This window comes from Choristoneura fumiferana, chromosome 21, assembly GCF_025370935.1.
Source record: "Choristoneura fumiferana chromosome 21, NRCan_CFum_1, whole genome shotgun sequence".
Lineage (NCBI taxonomy): Eukaryota > Metazoa > Arthropoda > Insecta > Lepidoptera > Tortricidae > Choristoneura > Choristoneura fumiferana.
The window spans coordinates 13,858,837-13,881,577 of NC_133492.1; the positions used below are offsets into that span (position 1 = coordinate 13,858,837).

The following is a 22,741-nucleotide window of genomic DNA, read 5'->3' on the forward strand; positions in this document are numbered from 1 at the left end:
TACAGACGCCAGTTTTCTTCAAAAGTGCAGTAGGTGCCCTAACAAAAGTACCTATCCACTTTTCTATGCAACTAGTATGAAAAAGTGGATACATAAAGTTAGGGAACCGACCGTACCTTCTGAAGCGATTGAGTTAGAAATTGGTTCACGTAATGTAATGTAAGCGAATTTTTCATTTCTGATTCTCGTTAACTATGTATTTTTGCTAGGTGTAGGGGACTTAACATGACTATTTAAGTTATGATTGGTTTTTTGGAGTCTTTTTGTATTTTTTATTTCAACTACAAATTCGTTACTTTTACGGGTATCCCGTGAAACCATATGGAAAATACAAACTGAGACATGGATGCACAGAAAAACCAGAAAAAGAGACCAGCGCTGGGAATCGAACCCAGGTCCTCAGCAATCCGTGCTGCGTGATATAACCCCTACACCACCGCTGGACAAGAGTCTAGACACGAATTTCTCCTATGCACACATATCTCAGGTTGAAAAAAGCAAATAAATACCTAATTATAGACAAAATGCAATATGTACCTACTCGTAGCTCAAACTTAGTGGAGCTGCAGCTTTATCAAGGTTGGGCGACCAAAATGTCGTCGACGAAATGAAAGCTCTGAATAATTCATAATGCAAAGTTAATTCGCTGGAAATCGACAACTGTCGCTTTAATCGGCGGGCCGGAACTTAAGTAACAATTACTTATTCTGATTAATTTATTATTTATGCCACTTTATTGATTGTTGTCGTCCCCTGCCGCTTTGTAATTGAACGATTTTAAAATAAAGGTGCGTTTATTATTGTAGGTATCTTCATAAGCATAAGCTTTATCCTCGTAAAGCCCAACCTCCTAAATTTAGGACATAATACGTCAAAGCAAATATCAAATTTTACTGATTGACATTAAGAGGCTGTTTCACCATCCATTGATTAGTGTTAACTGGCGCAAAGTCTAACCCCCTTATTCATAAAACTTAACAAGCCTATGTTAACTAACAAATGCTTTGTCCCTTTCTAACAAATACAAATGTCGAAGTGACAGATAAGGACAAACGAATTTTAGCGGCATTTTAACTAAAATAGGTTTGATTGTCGTTTATGAATACATTTTCTTACACTGTGACTGTGACTGGCGATTAGGTGTGATGCCGTCTCTGTTTGTTTTGTTCGAATACACGGTGACGGCATCACATTTAACCGTCGGTTAACGCTAATCAATGGATGGTGAAACAGCCCCTAAGTTTCAAATTGAGCTCAGCCCTATAGCTTAGGTTAGGTTGGTTTTATAACAATCCTGAAGTACCTATACTTGAAACGTTTCTAGGTAATTAACTAAATGTAAACAAACTTCCACAGCCAGATTTGGTACATTCAAGGATTTTAAACATTTTACTTATCTATCATTGTAATACAAACTAGACTAGTGTATTTCAATAAAGAAATGTAAATGTTTAGATAGTTCAATGGTGGAATTTCAATATCTAAGACACCAATTGACGTTGTTTTGTTTACATTTAATCAAATACCTATCCAAACCAAGTATAGTTCATATTTTGGAAACAGTTAGGAAATGAAGCATTTAGAAAAATCTTTAAGTAAGTAGGTAAGTACTACAAAAAAATTAGGAAATCATCAAAGTATTTTTGAATATTTACTTAGGGGAGACCGGGGATGGTCAGAGGTAGGTAGACTAACCAGCAATAACTCGTCAATATCATGAGTTTTTCGTTAACTAATCACGACTGAAGATTGCTCTCCGCGCTCCGCTTACTTGTGTGAAGTGCGCTGTCGCAAACGCGCGTAGTTTAAAAATACGAAACCCTAATGACAGCACGGCAGGTGGTAGGACCTTGTGCAAGGTCCGCCCGGATTGCTACCACCATCTTGCTCGCTAATCCCGCCGTGAAACAGCAGTGCTTGCACTGTTGTGTTTCGGCGTGGAGAGTAAGACAGCCGGTGAAATTACTGGCACTTGTACTGCACACTGGCACTTGAAAGTACTGGCACTGTGCGGAAAGCACAAGACCGGTCTGAGTGGAGAGCCTTGGGGGAGGCCTATGTCCAGCAGTGGACGTCTTTCGGCTGACATGATGATGATGATGATGACGGTGTGATATATAAAAATAGGCAAATATTTAGTGATGACAAAAAAATCACATTGGAAGCTTGTTTAAAGAGCTTTTTTTTAATATATTATTACAAGGCTCAATAATGACACAAACATCTGTTGTTTTATATTAATCCACTTTAAATTGTCGTAATTACCACCTAAGTCAAAAGCATAACTCAAAAGTTAGGCAACCATCCCCGGTCTCCCCTACTAGGTACTTAATATTTATACTAAATACTATGAAAACAATTGTCTGTCGATAACCGCTTCACATTTAAGATGAATTTTGGTATTGAAATAAATTGAGAGAGATGTAATTTCCACTCTATCTGATAAATTCAGTTACGACACGGCAACCAATTATCTGTACCTATAGGAAAGTGACAAGGAGAGAGACATGTCCCTGTTTGGATTTACGTAAAGTAATTTATCTTTCAATTTACATTTTATCCTGAGGGTTTTAACCGCACATGTTCCTCTATTATAACGGGGGTAGGTAACTCATCTGGCTCTATCGCCGCAGCTGGGAGTTAGAGAAAGTTACGTCTCATTAGTATACTGTAAGTAGTCACTAAATTTAATATAGTACAATAATTGTATTAACTACTCTGAAGCTACTAAGTTTCACACGATTTCCAAGCTGCGGTTCAACGCCCCTACCACATGCTACCTTCTTTAAGTATTCATATTATTATTTTATTCTGTGCCCAAAGCCTAAACTCCTATGCATTCATACTTATGTATATATCCCAACAAAAACATGACGTAAAAGACGTGTTTGCTTTTAAAAAATAATGAAAGTTCATAAACAGCTAAGTTTTTATTTTACCACTAAGCTAAGCCGCGAACAGATATTATATCGGATTATAGAACTACGAAACTCTAAAAATGCGATAAATAATCTCATACCTAATCTAACGTTCGACAAGGATCGAAAGCCGACTCTAATAGTTTCATTATGCATTCAGACACCGAAGTACCGAACCGAAATTTTCTTACTTCCATTAATTAAACAAGAAAACAGATCGGCTAGATAAAGGGCTATAAATCTAAATGATGAATAGGTGAGCTCTCTTCAGATCAGAATTGTAAATTGCTTATTTGTGCGTATTGCGAGCGCGACCGCCGTGGATTGTGGGAAGGGAGAGATAAAATGTTTCTTCTCGGTCACATTTAGTGAGATCGTTTGGATATTTGGCTACTTAAGTATAATGTATCGATATATAATAGGTATATTTAGACTGCATGTATCTTACATTAAAACTGCGCTTAACACCAGCTTAATTACACTGTTATTCACGGCGCAGGGTGGTGAATGAGAATGACTTTACCACGGGACTTTACGTTACGTCCGTGACAGAGGTCAAAGTTAATACGTTGCGCGATTCATTGCAAATAGCTAGCATGATGAAGCATTAGATAGGTAGTGGTAGTAGGTATGTACCTACCGTTAGGACATAGATTTCGATGACTTCCCTTCGAGGAGTCGTAGTGCCATCAACTTTTTCACCTTACATATGTGATGTTATTCGTTTTTAAACCAAAATATTTTAGGTGCATTGTATTGGACAGGACTGAATCACAGACTATTCCTACACGTCAAGTTTTTATACCTAAGTACACTAACTGCACCACAGAGTTCTCGACCAACCCACCCAAAAATTTTGATCGCTTGCATACCTTGCATAACTCCACTACATCGCAATTGTTCGTGTCACAAATTTAGGTTCCGGAAGATTAGGCACGACAACAAGCGAAGCGAGGAGGAGTATCTAGGCACTATTACAATGAGGGCTATCGCGTATGAATTCGCCACTAGAGGCGCTAGTGTAGTGAGGTCTCCGAAATGTCAAATCTCATAGTTTTTGGGTGAGCTACGCGGGTTTATTTATAATTAGAATAATTTTGTGAATCTTTTGCAATATCTGAAATTAATTTCCATTATCTCCATTATTTCCATTATCCGAAGTTCCAGGGCAATGAATGTCTGTGTTTTGAGACAGTTTTGTCTTTCGGAAACCATTGTCCTTCCTTTTTTCCGAACAAAACGGGGACTATGCAACACTGTGGCATGTTCGATATTTTTATGGTACGGTTTTAAGGTGTATTAAATATGATTTTAATCTAAACTTTATTTCACGCCCGTAATAACAGACTTTGAAAGCCATACTTAAAAACCTCACGCATCAGTGCGCCATCTAGTGAGACAAAAAACGATAGCCCTCATTGCGAACACGACGTGGGAGCAGAACAAGTGAAGCGAGCGCATCGCAGCAGCGGCCAGCGAAGCACCCGGACCTAATTGAGTTAGGAAATAATTTGGCCCCTACCAGTGCTGGTTATGTAACATAGTAATATAATGTACGGTCAAGGATTCATGAGCCACCATGGAACCTTGTCACAGGAAGTCATTACGATTTACCTTGTTAATTAATGCGATGTCACTATGATGTTTACTGTGAAATGGTTCCATGTTGGCTCACAAATTAAAGTCCTTGACCGTACGAGGAAAAAGGGCAAGAAAGAAGAAATGTTCCACCTAGTAAAGTAGTTATCAGTTGGTTATTTGGGTGTAACAAATGAAAATTGTGACATTATTTATGGACAAATACGATTGCAATTCTTTTGGTAAATTTTTAAGTAGGGAACGTAAGACATTACATTATTAACACTTACCCATATATGCATGCTGCATAGCGTAAATGCGTATTGAGCGACCGCACAAACGAGTAATTTAAACTCTGGTAAAAATCGGACCGTTAACAAGTTAACTCTGAATTGGAAAAGTCCGACATAACCCGCCACAAGTACTCAGCAAAACCCAGTAATAAAACTCATACAGAGTTTATAAAGTCATAATTTTAAATGTCTATTACAAAAGTTAGCCTAATGCAATCTCTCTTAGCTTGATAAATTATTATCGTGCCTACAAAAGTAATTAGGAATATCCTAATAAAAGGGCTGGGGAAGTTGGTAATTAGGTATGCTAATTTAGAAAAGTTTTTCCTTACGATCTCTGTAGGAACGAACGGAAAGAAAAGTTTTATTTCGCCGATTAAAGTCCATTGTTTTCCTGACGTGGGGTAATTCGCGCGCCAGGTAACGGAAAAACTGCAATGAGACGGCACCTAATTGAGAAAAACTTCTTACAAAACGATTACACGGAAGTTGGACGTTGGTGAAAAAGGTCTCCTGTAGAGCAGTCTTCTTTATTTTGTCATTTTCTTGGCCTAAAGCTTCGTTTCACAGTTAGATAGTTCGCCTTTGTAACAAGTATTTATCCTGTATCCTTTTTAATTCGCGGCATGCGGAACGAGATTTATTTATGCGTTTGTGTAGCTATATAATTTTAATGAAAGAGATCGCTTGCCTTGAAAATTTTCTTAATGCAGGTACCCACCAGTAAAGGTCTTTGATTTGGGACCCACTCAAAATCTAATAATATCTGTCATCTTGTATGACAATTCAAAGGATTTTTTTACAAAAGGATCACAAATTGAAGATTGTGACCGTGTGTATATAGTTCTCAAAACAATTTTTCTGAGTTTCGGAACAGCTTTTGATCGCCGAAACAACTTTTGAGGATTAAGACAAAAAGTAACCAGTAACCTACTCCGTGGAACGCGATAACTTTGTCGCACTGTAGGTACTTTAGCAGAGGGCCACCAGTCCTAATTAATTACGTCATTACCTTGCTCACGAATTTTTTTTTTTTCAGATAAGTATGCCTGAAATGAACTACAGGGTTCAATTTTGCTAATAATACCAGTAAAGATTTGGTAAAAATCTTTTATATTTACTTTTTTTTAACACAAAACAATAAATAAATGCGTAGACAAATACAAGCGCCAGTTTTCAATGCACACATTTGCAAAAATATTTGTTCATATCCTTGGATAAAAACCTAAAACGAATAAAATACTTCAGAAAAATCATAACGCTTGTTAATTACATATTTTGGATAATTTTATTGTAAATTTAACAATTACGTCTACTTTTGTATTCAACAATGTACGAACCTTAGGTGGTACATAATAAAGCATTAAATTGGCTTACACTTAGTAACAACCCTTATGTAATAACCATAAAGTACATAAAGTCACTACTATGAAAAATCTCGTTTCCAAATCAATACGTACAGTCACCAGCATTAATATCTGCCACAGCGGAGCGTGCGAAAATATCTCACACGTCCTTCCGGCCCTAGAAATAGAGTCGTATCAGATATTTATGCACGCTTGTTGTGCCAGATATTATTCACCAGCTGTACCATCAGCCAAATATGTGGTCTACCACCCTAAAGTTGATAATCGTTTGCATGTTATAAAACAATAATGCCAATGAACGTGCCTGTCAACTTCATATTTCGACTTTAGCGACATATTCATTAGATAGGAATTTGTATAAAAATTGATAGACCACTAATTTGGCTGATGGTGCATCAACAAAATTAATCCTTGAAATAATTTTACTCAGGAAAATTATCGATTTTGAGGTTCGAGCTTTTTTAAAAGTAGGTGTAGTGACGATAAGTCAATTCGTAATAGGAAGTAAATGGGATTGTTGGTAATTTTTTTTTGGGATATAAGCAATTACCCTGCACCCATGTGATTATTCACAACATTTTAGCGCAAAACATTAAAAGAATGTTACATTCACGCAAAAGTAGTCAAGTACATAAAGCCCACGTCCACGTCGTCTTGCTGTATAGGTAATTGACAGACATATTTTTTACTAAAGAGACAATATTCGATAAAGCGAACCATGTCGTATAAGTTATTAGAATAGGTATAGCGCTAACTAAATACAAAGTTAGAAAAGATTTTTTATTTAAAACACATTACGGTGTTATCATAAAAACTTAGACAACTCTTAGACGTGTGTCTATCGCGTGTCAGTTCATGGAAATCCGTCTAAGGCGTGATTAAATTTATTGTGATAATGCCAATACAGTACACTCGAGCTCCGAGGAAGCGGGGGATGCAACGTCGCTTTAACCCGCGCTCGCCCAGTGACCTCTTATCGAGTCTTATAATATAAATAAATTTCACTAGCCGTTGCCCGCGACTCCGTACGCGCAGATTTCATTTATCGCTATCCCCCGGTAACTATGCAACTTTTCGGGATAAAATCTCTGTCCTTCCCCGGGACTCAAACTATCTGTGTTCCAGATTTAATCTAAATTGGTTCAGCGGTTTAGACGTGAAGAGGGAACAAACAAACAAACAAACTTACAAACTTTCGCATTTATTGATATTAGTGGGATATCAAATAAACATGATTGCTCCCAGATTTGCGCGATGTTCCAAAGGGACTTATAACTCACTCTATATAGAGCACATTGTAGGTAGGTACCTACTTCATTTTGTATGTGCAGCCTGTGGGTTGAATATTCCTGGCCCTCCGAATACCTACAATACAATAATGCGTTCAGGGTGCTTTTGGGTCTACCCCGAAATTGCAGTGCATCGGGGATGTTTGCCGAAACGCATGTGATAGCGAACTCTTCACGGACAAAGTCCTAGGCGAAATTGCCTGGCAAAAGCTAGTTACATATATTTGTAAGAACGGGTTTGAAAACCTAACAATAACTACTTAACATAATATAACTTGTGCGTATGTAAATGAAGAGTTACGTAGTATTTTGTAATTGAGTTATATAAAACCAGAAATATGGCAAGAGATATTGAGCTGATCTACATCAGAGACCTTATTGTGTAACACACTTGGGATCACAATAGTTTTCATCACTCCTTTCTGTCGCACGGCATAAGACGAGGTAGAAAGAGATGGTGAATGCGATTTCGAAAGTCAGCGCGTTAGATAATATAGCCACTGATTTACAATCACCATAAATACATAAATATATACATACATACTGAGGAGGAGACGAGCGGAAAACGTCTGCTCCTCTAATAAGTGTCTGACTTTACTCTCCTGTGATAAGTGTTGTATAACAGTAAGTTAATACAGCTAACGATATCCCGTGCTACTCGGGAAGCTTATGAAGTAAGGCTGCGCTTCCACTGAGGCGGAGACGAGCGGAGCGGAGAGGAGACGTGTAGGGATCGACTAATCCCTACACGTCTGATGATAATGAGGCGGAGACGAGATGTGGATTCAACTGATTGGTCGATCCCTCCCTACACGTCTCCTCTCCGCTCCGCTAGTCTCCGCCTCAGTGGAACCGCAGCCTTACTTCATAAGCTTCCCGAGTAGCACTGGATATCGTTAGCTGTATTAACTTACTGTTATACAACACTTATCACAGGAGAGTAAAGTCAGACACTTATTAGAGGAGCAGACGTTTTCATCTTGTAGGGTTTTTTTCCACCGTGTCACAGAGACCGTGTAAAGCATCAGCAAAAGTTGCTGGATTAGACATGGGCAGGATATATATCAGCATAGGTACCTCTTTATTCGGCTGATATGTATTTTTATTTAAGTAAATGTACTTTGCGGACATTAATAACTGCTTGTGCCAAAAATACCACATTCCCAAAATACCACATTATTTAAAATATTACAGTACACACAACCTATTTACCACATTTATTTATAGTTTAATTATTTGTATTTTGAAATAAGCTTTTGTTAAAAATAACATTTCTAATACAAGCATTTTTTGCTGACTTTACCTTTTGTTGACTGTACTTCCATTGTCATCCAAACTACATTTCCGTATTAAATTTCAAATAGATGCTGTAAACTGTTGAGGAGTTCAGTCATGCGAAGACGATCCTCGCCGGACCACCAGGATGTCACTGCCAGATTATTGTATTGTCATACATAAGTATGCCATGCCAACTTTCAAGTCACTGGAAGTGGGTCAAATTTTGCTTATAAGATTTGACCTAAATAAATAAACAAACAGGGCAAGCTAAATAAACGCTTGGAAAAATGTGGTATTTTGGGAACGTGGTGTTTTAGGAACGAGCGTATTTAACTGGCTTTTACGCAGATTTAAACAATCGTCAATAAGTCTTACAGTAGCTTTATAATATAAATGCTTATATTTACAAACAACATTAATTTGTGCAATTATTTCATATATACCTACCTACAGCAGTAACGGCCAATTCGCATACAATTTATATTATATGGCACGGGACATTTTAAATACTGTACCAAAGTGCTAACACAGAAGTGTTTAAAATCGTTGTCTAAATGTTGAGGCAAAAAACTCAGCACCTATTTATTAAATTTAAGTACTAATTAATTACAATGGAATACAAAATGCAATTTTTACAGGAACATTGAAGATTATGCTAAAAATATAATAAAAGTAACAAAATCATTATAGTATAGCAGTTGTTTGCACTGTACTAAGAAATAGTATAGAATAAACAACCCAAAAAATAAAAACCTCGGCAATTCTGTTGTAATACAAGAGCAAGAAAAATAATACAAAAAAAAACATTTGACTATTCATTCCACGTTTTTTGTAAGTATAATATTTAACACATGGGTGTATTGGGTGTGTGACGAAATCAAGATAAAAAACCCTTGCTTTAGAACTACTGATAGCATGTGTATAGGATAATCAATCATACAAACGACTAATCATAGTTAAAGTTTCCAGTCTTAGATGGTCTGACTGTTAAACAGTTCTTAACAGCTATTTTTTTGTTAACGTTCTAATTGAACTACCGACGCAAGGTTTTCCTTTATCTTGATTCACAAACAATTCATAAAAAATACTGTACCTTCTAAATTTATTTTTAAACCTGAATTTTCTAACGTAAACGTAACAAGAATGCGTTCAACATTTATTTCATATCACTGCACTTGTGCTGAGCACTATGATTCCTTGGCCCACTTTTCGTGTAAACTTTTGAGGTGTTCATGCGCCCTCTTCGTTATATTAAGAGTCGGTGTGATTTTCGAAAGTCCCCTCTCGCCTATTAAACTAAGTCCAGCTAAACCAAGGTACGTATGCATAGGATCGGTACAAGTGTCCGGCCACTTTGAGAAACCACCGACAACTGTATCCTGCGTTTCGTAGACATACCTCCTGTTGCTCCCATAGTTTGTAAGCTTTAAAGTATTCAGCATCTTTAGGGATGCTCCTACCCAAAAACTGTAGCAGGTGTCTACTGGTTTGTTCGGTCTGCCCTGGAAACCGTCTATTTGTCTGAAGACGAGCCACCGTTTGAGGCCCTCGACTTGTTCCTCTGTTAGCTTGTCGAGTTGGTTGGTGAGTTTCAGAGTGGCGAGAGCACAGAACGTGGTGCCGCCGTGAGATTCTAACTCGGGGCATTGAGCGATGCCGTAATCGTATCCCTGGAAATACGCAGACAATTTGTTAAAAAACGTTAGAACTGCAAGACCTTATTCCACCTCAGGTCGACCAGAAGTAGGCGGGGTCTCCACCCTTACGTTGTCAGTATTCCCAAAATCCGCACAAAGCGTTTTCGCTCTTCCTTCATCAACCGCACAGCAAAGGAGTGGAATTCCCTGCCTGCGACTGTGTTTCCTGAACACTACAATTTGGCCGCTTTCAAGACTAGGGTGAATGAGCATTTACTAGGCAAGCGTGCTCCATCGTAGGCCTCATCCTCGCTTTCCATCAGGCGTGATTGTGGCCAAACGCAAGCCTATGTTGTATAAAAAAAAATTAAGATAGAAAAGACTTTATACCTCTGCCAATGGTACTGTAGAAGCAGAAGTTTCTGGTGAAATGTGTGTGACCATAAAATGTAATACCAGCTTTTGTACCACATTTTTACGCAAAATAAAGATATTTGAATTTTGAATTTGCCATCTCTTTCCCACTGGGCGCTCTGGGCACGTGCCCAGAGCCCCGTGAACAATGGGCCCGAATCACGTACCAGGGTACGGGTGCCACTAATGTCATATTGACATGCCATACATTTGCCAAAGAAATCATCTCTTTCTGGGCCGTATCCATCATGATCTTTGTCAGTCATTGATCGTTCGAGCAAGAATGCGCTCCCTCCACCGATTCCGGTCCATCGCGTTCCTCACAACACGTATACCTAATTTTTGCGAAGTCTTTTAAGCTGCTCAGTCCATCGCGCAGGTGATTGGCCACGTGGTCTCTTACCTTCAGTATTTCCCACACCGATTAATTGTTCCAAACTTTCGAGAAAAGAAGCAATCATAGCGAAATTGATTAGGTATGAAATTATTGAGGTTCCTCCCTGGTACGTGATTCAGTTTCCTCGACTGTACATGTAGAAAAATCCTTTGAGAAAAGAGACTTCGGGGCCGGGCCCCATATCCTAACATGCTCCCCTGAGCATGTTCTTCTAATGGCCAAAGATAGTCCTGCGTGTAGTGCAGAAAACTAAAGTTATTGTTGTATCACATACCATGGACTGTACGATGTATTTGAAAGCCTTGTCCTTGTCGAAGCCGGACCAGTCGTCGAGCATGTAACTGATGCAGGCCGCGCAGTAAACGAAGCGCATGTCCGACTCGCAGCCCGACAGTGTCGCCGCGAAGTTGCCTTCCTCCGTCTGGAGCGCCTTCACACCTGCCATCATACTAAGGCTAGAACATGCCTGTAGCTCGCACATTTTGGTACAAGTATTAAGCTGGCGAACGTAAATTTCCCATAAGAACCCTGAGCAGAATCATCATATCACCGAATTACTTTTTGCATATATTTTTTCGCATACTATCATTTCTCATAATTTTGTAAAGCAGAATATTAACATGACATAATATCGATGAGAATAATATTTATATGTTCGAATATAGTTATAGTTATAGTTATTATATATCTTCACACCGGAATTTCTATTCAACTACTGTATCTAATCTATCTATCTATCTAATACCTTTAAACGAGCAATTCTTGTATATATATATATATATGGTAAAAAGAGGCAAGGTGAAAAAAGAAAGAAGAAGCTCTACTTTTGTCACTATCCCACACGTGTCACAAAAGCCACCCACCTTGTACCAGAGCCTTCCTGTTGATCCTCGACAGGTCGTCTCCCAGGGTTATAAGCGAGCAGAGCGCAGTGTACGTCATAGCGAGGTGCCCGCACCTGAAGTGCGCGGTCGCGGGGTCAAGCTCCACGTTCACCGTCGACGAGCCTTGAAACCCGCACATTGACATGTCTCCCGCTGGAAACAAAGGCATATTCGTGAACGACCATTACAATGGAGTGTAGGTAGGTACTGAAGCATTTTCGTTTGCCAACACGGAGAATAAGAGAAGTATTGCAGAAATTATCGGGGAATAATACAAATCCTTAAGTGACCCTTCCCGGTTTTGCTCCGGTCCGCAACTATTTTTATTTAAAAAAAGGTATCTAATCAAAGGCACTTCACATTAAAAGCGCGCCACTACACAGCCAGTATAATGTATCATGTCGTTTATATAAACCTTGTATATAAACCTATATGTATGTATGTAAAGATTTGTAAATACCGCGTGCCTACGCGTACGTGTGATTTCACAGGAGAAATACAATAATAGTTTTATACTATCCCCGACGAAATGTTCTATAAGGCAATAGATACAAAAATTGCCCACTTAAATAAATATTTATAGGGAATGGAATGCTATAAATAGTTAATTGAATCAGGCGTTACATTGCGGAGGTCCAGCTGGTTGAGTTCGAAACGCGTTAGTGTAGTGTGGTGGTGGTGATAAGTAGATGAGTTTGTGTGTGTTCTTACAGTGTGGAGGTGGACGAACTGTATGAACACGCATATCTTGCATAAACTTGGCTATCATAAGGTCGCGGGTGAGCAAAGAAATTCTTTTAGTTCATTGCTATAAATAGATTGGCAGGATAAGAAAGAAGAAGTGATCCCCGTGAAGAATATTCCAATGTCAAAGAAATACTCCAACTTTCAACTTTTCAGGTATATCTTGAACCGTTACAGGCCCTTTACTACGAAGTACTAAATTCAAACTTCGTATGTTGCCGTCCCACTGACGATAATATTATTATTTACGAGAGTGAGAGGAACGGTACGAAACGAACTCTGATTTTCGAATTTCGTAGTAGTCCCCCTGATATCTCGGTGGCATGACGACAATTGCATTTTCGAACATAATTTTTCAAAGTAGTTTTTTTTTTTATAAACCACAAAAGTTAGAGCAATTAAACTAAAAAGGCTACGTAGATTGATTGAGTAATAGTACAGAAACACATTATCATTAATTATTTAAAGAAGAAAAAAAATACACAAGGAGTTTTAAAAAACGGAATAGTACAAAATTGGTTGCAGTCAGACGTAGCATAACTTTTCAGTGGGACCCCTAATTTATTTAAATACGAGCTACAGTGTTAAAAACTTAATTTAATAAATCAGAGTACATCTGGTAATACGTTTCTGTTCATATAAATTGAATTTAAAATTATTTAAAGAAAGAAATCTCTAAATAAGTCAAGACCTCTTCTTAATTTTTTAAATGTAAACCCTTTTGTTATATCCAATTAAGTAAAGTACAAATAGATAAATAACCATTTAAAGCAAAACAAATGATCACATGCTTGCTACTTGTGTTATATCTGTTTATTTTAAACCATAAAAGCAGAGAAGGTAATATAATGATAAGAAAACTATGTTTACACAACGAAACACAGTATTGCTCACGTAGCAGGTTGTGGATTTAAGATTGTTTATCAAAGTAAACAATGTTGAGCTGAGCTTGAGACATTTTCTGGCAGAATTATTGCTGTTCGCCTCACAATATAACCTTGAAAGGGCTTATATGGCTTATTATAGGACTTATTATGGGGTTTATACTACACAACTGTACTAGTTACAGACCAATAATTAACTTCTTTATTTAAAAACTAGAGTATATCTGTAGCTGTGCTGTTAATTTAATGTGTTATATGTACGAAAACTGATTTATGTATAAAAAAGAATTATGCACACATACGTTATATGTAGATTGACTTACACAAAAAGTACCGTAAAAAGTTTCTATAGTCCCAAGCATTCATCAATAGTCCAAACGGACTTTTTAACATTTCAAACAATTACAGAACGCTGGGACTATAGAAACCTGACTTTACGCTATGCATTTTAGAACCTAACCTAACCTTGCCAACAAAAAGTTGGAAAACCCCCGACTTTGTCACTTTAAAGTTCAGTATCTCAAAAACGGCTGAACCGATTTTGATAAAACATGTCTAAGAACCATTGCTAGAAAACCTGCTATCAAATAAAAAAAAGCGCATTCCAATCGGTCTACCCGTTTAAGAGCTACAGTGCCACAGACAGACACACTCACAGACACACAGACACACATAGCGGACAAACTTATAACACCCCTCTTTTTGCGTCAGGGGTTAAAAAATGCACATAAGAATAGGGATTGAGGGGAGGGAGGGGATCAAACCAAATGTCACGACTTTGCAGTGAAAAATTGAAAATATTGTCTGATTAATGGATCCCCCTTCATACTTACTCTCTTTATCTGGATGTACTTGAAGCTGGTATAACCATTCAATTATTCTAGATCGCAAGTCCAATGAAATAGATGTAATGGATCCGAGGATGTCCAATCCAGCGACTGAGAAGTAAGCTATTGTCACCCTGAAATAATCAAAAGAATAATCAATTTATTTGGAGGCTAGAGTAGTTATAGGCTATGGACGCACTATGCCGCTAACCGAGCGGTTTCAGCGCGCGTCTCTTTCTCAAGCAATACTTTGAAAGAGGCTCAGCGTGCTACAACGTTAAATAGGTCAAAATTCAAAAATTCTAATTCAAATCATTTATTCAGTAAATAGGCCGCAATGGGCACTTTTAGACATCATTTTTAAACTACCAGTGCTTTCGAAAAGACCATCATTGCCAAGAAGAATGCGCTGCAAGAAACTTGGCAGACAGTCATTTTTTCAAAATAAAATAATTACAAATAAAATACTTAAAAACTACAGTAACAATTAAAGAAAAAATTACAAAAAATTATAATAATAATAATACAGGGATGTACCTATGGGGTACCTTAGTTACAAAACTAAACACTAACTATATCTACATTCAGTGGAAGTGTACTATTATTTGGGTATTTGAGAATAAATAGAGGTTTGCAAAAACCATTTTATGATAAAGTGAATATTTTTAGATATATTCACTCCGAAAGTTCAAAAAATGTATCCCCCCCCCCTTTAACTTTTGAACCAAACGTCTAAAAAATCTGAAAAAACACAGAAGTTAAGCTCAATAAAAACTTTCCAGGAAAATTATTTTCAACTTAATCATTTGAGCAGTTTTTAATGTTTTTGTAAAAAATGATTTCTAAGGCAAAAGTTAAGTTAAGGCAAAGTCGGGAAATACGGAACCCTACACAGCATGGCCTGACATGCTCTTGACCGATTTTTTATATTTATAGTCAACAAAGAATTTTTTTGATATCTTAGTGTTAAGTTGCTAAAAGTGGCTCCGAAGCAGTAACATTTTGTGTGCTCTGCCTATTTGGGAATACAGGCTTGATGTTGTCATTTGACTGAAATAATACCAATCTTACAGATAAAAAACTAGCCTTAAAATTTACACAGATCTGTGCCTAAACATAATCATGGGTTACTCAATTTTGTTTAGTTTTTCTCAATAAATAAGATGAATGGTGTGAAAATAATGAGGCTGTTATAAAAATAACATTAACTTAAACAATTAAAGGTCATCAGGTTTTGCCTCTAATGGTTTTATTTTACCACCAATGAAAGTTTAATCTTATGCCCAAAGGTTAAAAGAGGTATTGGTGTCTACTAATATGTGAATACAAAACTCTTTTTATTACACAACACAATCAACCAGTTTCTATTAGGTCAATTGCCACTTCAATGTCAAAGTTGTACATTCACTTTTCCCATGATTAAATAAAAGACCATCAATCATTTCTAGTGAATGTACAATATCTATATGATACTTGTTACTCATACACATCCTACATTTCTTTAGAAAAAAGAAACACCCGCTAGTTGAAAAGTTAAGGGATATTTAAAACCCATTACTTCATGATGTAATTACAGAATGATCATAGTTTAGTCTTATTGCAAAATAAGATATTAATAGAGGTTCTTATCAACACATAAATTAATCTCGTTCTCTGCATAAATCGGTAAAAACCCGTAAGCTTAAGAGCGTAGTCCCTATGAACTGAGAGGTTGCAAATACTGACCTAGTTGTATCGTGAGAAGACAGCGACGAAGGTAAAATGTCCAGGAACCGCATGAAATACTTTACATGCTGCCTATGAGCCATTTCCAGGTTTTCTTGATTACTCATGATGATAACTGTCCGTAAACTATTGCTGATGCAAATAAATAATTTTAACGTATCAGCGAAACTACCGGTATGGTGCTTGAAATTGTAATGAGTGACTAATGCTATACTGTGACACTGTTACTAGAGAATTTAACTCATCACATTATAAATTTTTAAATAATTTTAATATTAATCACTAAATTCTTTTTCCCTCTTCCTCCGAATTAAAGAGAGGACAGGGAGGGGTGACATAGATGTCAGATTTATGGTCCAAACTGAACTAAAGTATTTTGATGAGGTGTTGAAAATGGCATTTGACGCCAAATAATGTTAATAATTACAGATAAAATTTACGTAAAATTACTCTAAAGTACATTTTATTATACTGGCTATTAACTATATACTATATTCAAACAGAAATCACACAAAATGAATGTACTCCAAATTATTATGCTGATTTTCGGAACCATTTTCATGTGTCACTGTCACCATAAAAAAAAAGTAATTTGACATTATTGACAGCTAGAGTTGTAATGAACCGGTAAGCATGGACGTACTACCTATTTTGACCAACATTAAAAAAGGCTTATTCTATTTACTTTTTAGTGTAAAATAAGAGTATTAGCATAATTCAAGTACAAATCTTCACTGAAACCTGAGATTTAATGCTTTTAGGAAAAGCAATCGATGGTTCAGTTTGAGTCATAAGAGAAAAAGAGAAAGAGAGAGGATACTTTACGCAATTTTTATTGAAATTTAGCGACTGATTGCGATATTATCGATATATCGATAAGTGATGGTCACGAATTACCGGTAAATCCCTCAGTCTCAGAGCATCTCTAACCTCCCAACTTGTCTCTGGTTCTTTTTCATGGCTGACGTTCGAAGAACTCAACCGCAGTCATGAAGGTTTTTAACATTTTATTTATATTCTTTCCTTATTAAAAGTTAAAATATTATATAAACGAGAAGGTTGACATGTTAAACTATTTATTAGTTACAATTCTTGTTCAACAAGTGCTGTGATTTCAAGGAATAAATTCGATGTCTCTCAGCCGTGTTATGGAGTGAAACTTTCATGTGTTGATTTTTTGGAATTTTTAATTTACCGTGCATTAGATTCGTTTAGTATCTTGTTAGGAGCCTACTTATAGCTCCTTCTATTCAAAATTTTCTAATTTGCAATCAGGGGTTTGAAAGTGATGTGTTGTTAACCTCAATTTTGTTTTTGTAGTTGAACGTCTCGTACCCGGCAACGGGATGCCAGAAGTTATTCGAGGTTGTAGACGAGCACAAGCTCCGTATCTTTTACGAGAAGCGTATGGGCGCTGAGGTGGAGGCTGATCTGCTGGGCGATGAATGGAAGGGCTACGTGCTCCGCGTCGCCGGTGGCAATGACAAGCAAGGGTTCCCTATGAAGCAGGGAGTTCTTACTAACAGTACGTACCTTTTGTCATCCCCTGAATGCGTTACAATTGTTTATAATTTTAATCAAAACTAAAATGTAAATATTTTGAGGTTATTAGGGTATTCCTTTTTCATTCAGATTATTTGTCAGTGAAAAGAAAAAAAAGATATTTTTAACCTTAACATTTTAGTTTGTTTTTGGCTTATTTATATAATGCTATCTTAAATAAGAAAGCTTAGGTTAATGCCTACCTTCCACTGCAACTTAAAGGGCAAACTGCATAGATGAGCTTTCACTGAATACAAAGTCATAAGCTTGTTACTCTAGTCTGCTCAGTCATTTCCTCTTTATAATGAGAGAAAAGTGAGCAATATTAATAAACCAGATGTATTTATAGTTTATTTATTATTCCAGGCCGTGTACGTCTTCTGATGTCAAAGGGCCATTCTTGCTACAGACCCCGTCGCACCGGTGAGAGGAAACGCAAGTCTGTCCGTGGCTGCATTGTTGATGCTAACCTCTCCGTGTTGGCCCTGGTTATTGTCCGTAAGGGCTCCCAGGTAAACCCTTAATAAAAAAAATATTTATTTTTTCAAACATGTTAGGAAAAGAGATGTACAGTCGAATGCAAAGATATATACAGCCATAGCATCAAAATATGTATACATCGACTTTATGTTTAGTGGCATAAAGGCATAGTTGGCAAAGCAGTACTATCTGGTCACATTTAGTCAGAAACTAGTGGAAGGTACCAAATATGATACATTATGATTTACCAGAAATTACACAATTAAAGCACCTAGTTTTTTTTTTTTTAAGTGGCATTACTGACTAGTCAGCTAGTCGGTTAATCTCTTATTTAAAAGTTGTTATCCCTGTTCTTACTGTTTCCCAGATCTCCAAATCTGTGTAATTATATGCGGCAGGGTATAATGTTATTGGTGTTGAACAAAGCTCTTGAACTTACAAAGCTCAATTGCATAACTTTAATACCAGACAATTTAATTTCTGTTGAATGAATTCTTATTCTGATTGAATTTATTTTAATTTTAAGACCATTACACATTAGGCGTTTGGAAGCACGCCTGTTTTAAGGACTAATCAAATTTGGTCTTTGTTTGCTGACACACGATTGCACGTGTCTGCAGCTAGTCTTTGATTCTCGAATCACGCACTGTTTAAACGCCAATTTTGTACCAACTGTATATGCTAGCAAATACCAAATCAATGTCTATTTTAAAATAAATGATTACTCTTAGGAAATTCCCGGCCTGACTGACGGCAATGTGCCCCGCCGTCTTGGACCCAAGCGTGCCTCCAAAATCCGTAAGCTGTTCAACCTGAGCAAGGAGGATGATGTCCGACGATATGTTGTCAAGCGTGTTCTGCCTCCTAAAGAGGGCAAGGAGAATGCTAAGCCCAGATCAAAGGTATGTGGCATTTTTAAATGCTAATAATGCTATTGATGATGATGGCTATCTGTTTTTTAAGGTTAACAAGACAACATGTGGTAATTTTAATTGATGAGAATCTATTCTAGTTGTGTGACCAAGCATAATATTTATTTGTGTCACAAGGGAGCAAAACGGTGTATTTACGGCGAGGGCGTACATTGAATCCAGAATGTAGCGAAGGATAGAATTCTGAGCGTAGCGAGGGATTCTAAAGTAGAATCCTGAGCGTAATGAGGGATTCAAGTGTTAACGCCCAAGATGAAAATAATTTTGCTCCCAAGTGGCTCATACAACTTTTCACACCGAGCATTAAGAAACTTGAAAAATGTATATCTTAATATCATTAAAGAACAACCAGCATAAAAAATAGCTTGGCTTTACAATTATCAATTTCAAAAATTTACATTTGCAATAAAACACTTAGAAAAGAGGAAAAGTTACTTTTCTGAAGGAGAGGTGTGAAAAATATATTTAAAGCTTTAACAAAATAAAATGGTTGATAATTTCCTGATTAAATATTGTTTGCTATTCACTAATAGTAGCAAGCAGCAGCATCAGGGAATAATATACCAGCACCGAGCAGAAGACTCAGGTTATATTGCCTGTCTACTTTTACAGTGTGCTGAACATTTGAAACCATAGACAATCATTTTTGTGAAGTTTAAGTTCTCTAGTGTATAGACTTCACGCGGCAAACCATCACATTCGCGCGGCAGCTCAAACAAAACAAAAGTATGTCGCAGGTCGCAGTCGAACAATGCTCGCGCGGTGGGCACGCGAAGTCGATACGCAGCTTTAAAATATTGTCGCAATTACGCGACATAAATGTAAATTACATTAAAAGAAATTAACAATGTTATTTTATGTTTCAGGCCCCCAAAATCCAGAGACTAGTTACCCCCGTAGTGCTGCAGCGCCGACGCCACAGACTGGCTCTGAAGAAGAAGCGCCTGGTTAAGCGCAAGGCTTCGGAGGCTGACTACGCCAAACTGCTCGCACAGAGGAAGAAGGAATCCAAGGTTTTTTTTTCTATTTTTTTTTTTAGGCTAAGTGCAGCTGTGTGACTATGCCAGCCGCATTGAAAGACTTGATGTCCACATTCATAACACTCCTATTGCGATGTCCAGATTATCTGGCTGCAAAGGAGTGCTTGATGAACCTGTAAATTCGTACTGCATCTTCCGATACCGGACAATTCAAAATAATATTCACTGCACCATTGAACAGGTCCAAATCACTCAAATACCTCTCGCGGATATCCTTAGTCAATACACACTCCACCAAAAAATGTATTAAGTCCTCAGTCTTATTACAATCCGTGCACATGGGGATTGAACTACTTTCATCATATTTAAAAATTTATTCAATGGAACAAGTAAATCCCTGGGGAGGCTGGCACAATGGAACCAGGGCACCCTGAAAATTTTGTTCTGTATTGTCTTGTACCAGATACCTTTTGTTTTTGATATCAAATTGAATGACTTGCCACATATCTAAGCATTTATTCCTCGCAAGTGTCATCAATTCCGTACCATATTGTTTACATACGAGTTCCATGCCAGGTTTGTACCATTTAACTCAATAGCTGGGTACTCGAGCTTAAATGTCTTTTAGTGTCCTGTTATAGTATGGTATCTATTTAATTTATGTCCGGGTCACATTCTGTAAAGGAAGACTGTGTGTGGGATGATTCATTTGTGTGAAAAACTTTGTTTAAATTAGGGTTTCTTGAGAGGCGAAGTATAGCTAGATGGCGTCAGTATCTAGAGGTCCTTTTAACGGTAAAGTTTTACTTGCGATTGGCTCATTTATTTACTTTAGCAATCCCAAACTTGATGCAATGGCAAAGTTGTCAAATGAACCTCACGATAAGCGCCAATTGTCTTTCAGAAACCCAAATTTCACTGGATTGCATAGGTATAGAATAGAGGTTAAGCTGACTTACTGTCTCTACATTCTGGTTAAGATTGCGTATTTACTATTTGAGGAAATACCAGAAATAATGGAATTGTATAAAGCACATAACTTATTTTCAGTTAATTTTTATGATCAGAACAAAGCCAAACATTGTGATTGTGATTGCTATTGGATAAATTAAAAATTCTTTAGCAGGTTTATTTATTGTGTTTTACAAGCTTTATATCCGTAACAGCTGGTATCATAATGTCCATGAGCTTATTTGTGGTGTTTATATTCAGCTGTAAGAATAAGCGCTGTTTCTTACCCCTTGGCTTATTGTCAATATAAGCTAAGATATTAAAATAGCCACAAACATTTGTAAATGGCCAACCAAGACACTGGAAATCTAGGAAAAGCACATTTTTCCAAAGGAAGCACAATTTTTGGAAAACATTCTTAAATTTAAAATAAAAACATCAACAAAATTTGAAAACTGCGAATTAATGAGTAACTGGGTTCGACTCCCGGTCTCATTACTTTTTTGATTTTGTGTTCTAGTTTCGGCATAACTAAGAAAAAAAAAAACATTCAAAAAGTCGCAATAATAAAACATAAATCGGTTTTTTTTTTAACAACAACCCTATTGCCAGCCTGAAAAATTAAAGATAAATCAAGCAGTACGTTATTTTCATATTGTAATTTAACTTTTTATTTCTCTAGGTTCGTCGCCAAGAAGAACTCCGACGCAGGCGCTCGGCTTCGATGCGCGAATCAAAGAGCTCGGACAAGAGTGCTCCACAAAAGTGATCAACTCAAAAGAAATAAAAAAAAAAATGTAAAACTATAAATTTTTGACTTTTATTGCAAGCATAGGCAACATGTCTACATCGTTATTTCACTGTGACTATGAGTAGCAGGGCTTGTTAATGTAACAAGTTCACAACAAAGTTCGTTACCAAATTCACACTATAAGCAACGTTACATAACGGTAAAATCATAAAAATACCCAGTACCGGTATTAAAATATAACCCCAATTGTCGATCAAAATAGTCTACGAATAATAATTCTCTAAAAGCGTAACTAAGCCCGAAAAATCATTCCACGGAATACCCACCTAACGCGGCGGGCGGGGCTTAAAATACCCACTGCTACTTGTACTATTACTTATTCTGTGTTTGACGTTTGAGTTTGACCAAAAAACGTACATCCTTGAAATCGGATGTCGCTTTTGCAGTATAGTTGACTTTGTTTTAACAAATGGCATTAGTTACATGGGAGTACAACTATATGGTTGACTTCAGTCATATTTGAGCGTCGTCTATTGGCCTCCTTTGTCTAAGAGACTACGAAGTGCAAGATTCCCTCGTATTCGGTTCGTATAGTCGTATAGTGCCGTTCCACTCACGCTAGTACTCCTTACATACCCTGGCTGGGGTGTTACTATCCGAAGATAGGCAACGGAATAAGGACATTTATAAAAGGTTGAAGTCAAAAATAAAACTAAAGTATTTAACCAATATAATTTAGTGTATATAATACTAAAGGTAGTTGTATAATGAAAAATAGGTAGATTTTCCTCCTCCAGTTAAAAGTGCAGCGTCAAAAACAATACAATTTTTCACTAAAACAGGACATTTCACTAGAAAATTTTACAAGAC

General features: G+C 37.0%; 2 protein-coding genes across 2 annotated transcripts; one reads left to right on the forward strand and one right to left on the reverse strand.

Moving 5' to 3' along the window:
• Window positions 1-6,388: 6,388 nt before the first annotated feature.
• betaggt-I (geranylgeranyl transferase type-1 subunit beta) lies at window positions 6,389-16,561 on the reverse strand. Its single transcript, XM_074104206.1, has 5 exons — window positions 16,236-16,561; window positions 14,517-14,644; window positions 12,035-12,208; window positions 11,446-11,609; window positions 6,389-10,393 (listed from the first exon to the last, which is right to left on the reverse strand). The coding sequence occupies exons 1-5, from the start codon at window positions 16,340-16,342 to the stop codon at window positions 9,911-9,913; spliced, it is 1,056 nt and encodes a 351-aa protein (XP_073960307.1). The 5' UTR covers window positions 16,343-16,561; the 3' UTR covers window positions 6,389-9,910.
• A 580-nt stretch (window positions 16,562-17,141) lies between these two features.
• LOC141439827 (small ribosomal subunit protein eS6) lies at window positions 17,142-21,930 on the forward strand. Its single transcript, XM_074104207.1, has 6 exons — window positions 17,142-17,230; window positions 17,556-17,760; window positions 18,144-18,289; window positions 18,989-19,159; window positions 20,056-20,202; window positions 21,803-21,930. Exons 1-6 carry the CDS (start codon window positions 17,225-17,227, stop codon window positions 21,887-21,889), a joined length of 762 nt encoding a protein of 253 aa, XP_073960308.1. The 5' UTR covers window positions 17,142-17,224; the 3' UTR covers window positions 21,890-21,930.
• Window positions 21,931-22,741: the final 811 nt, after the last annotated feature.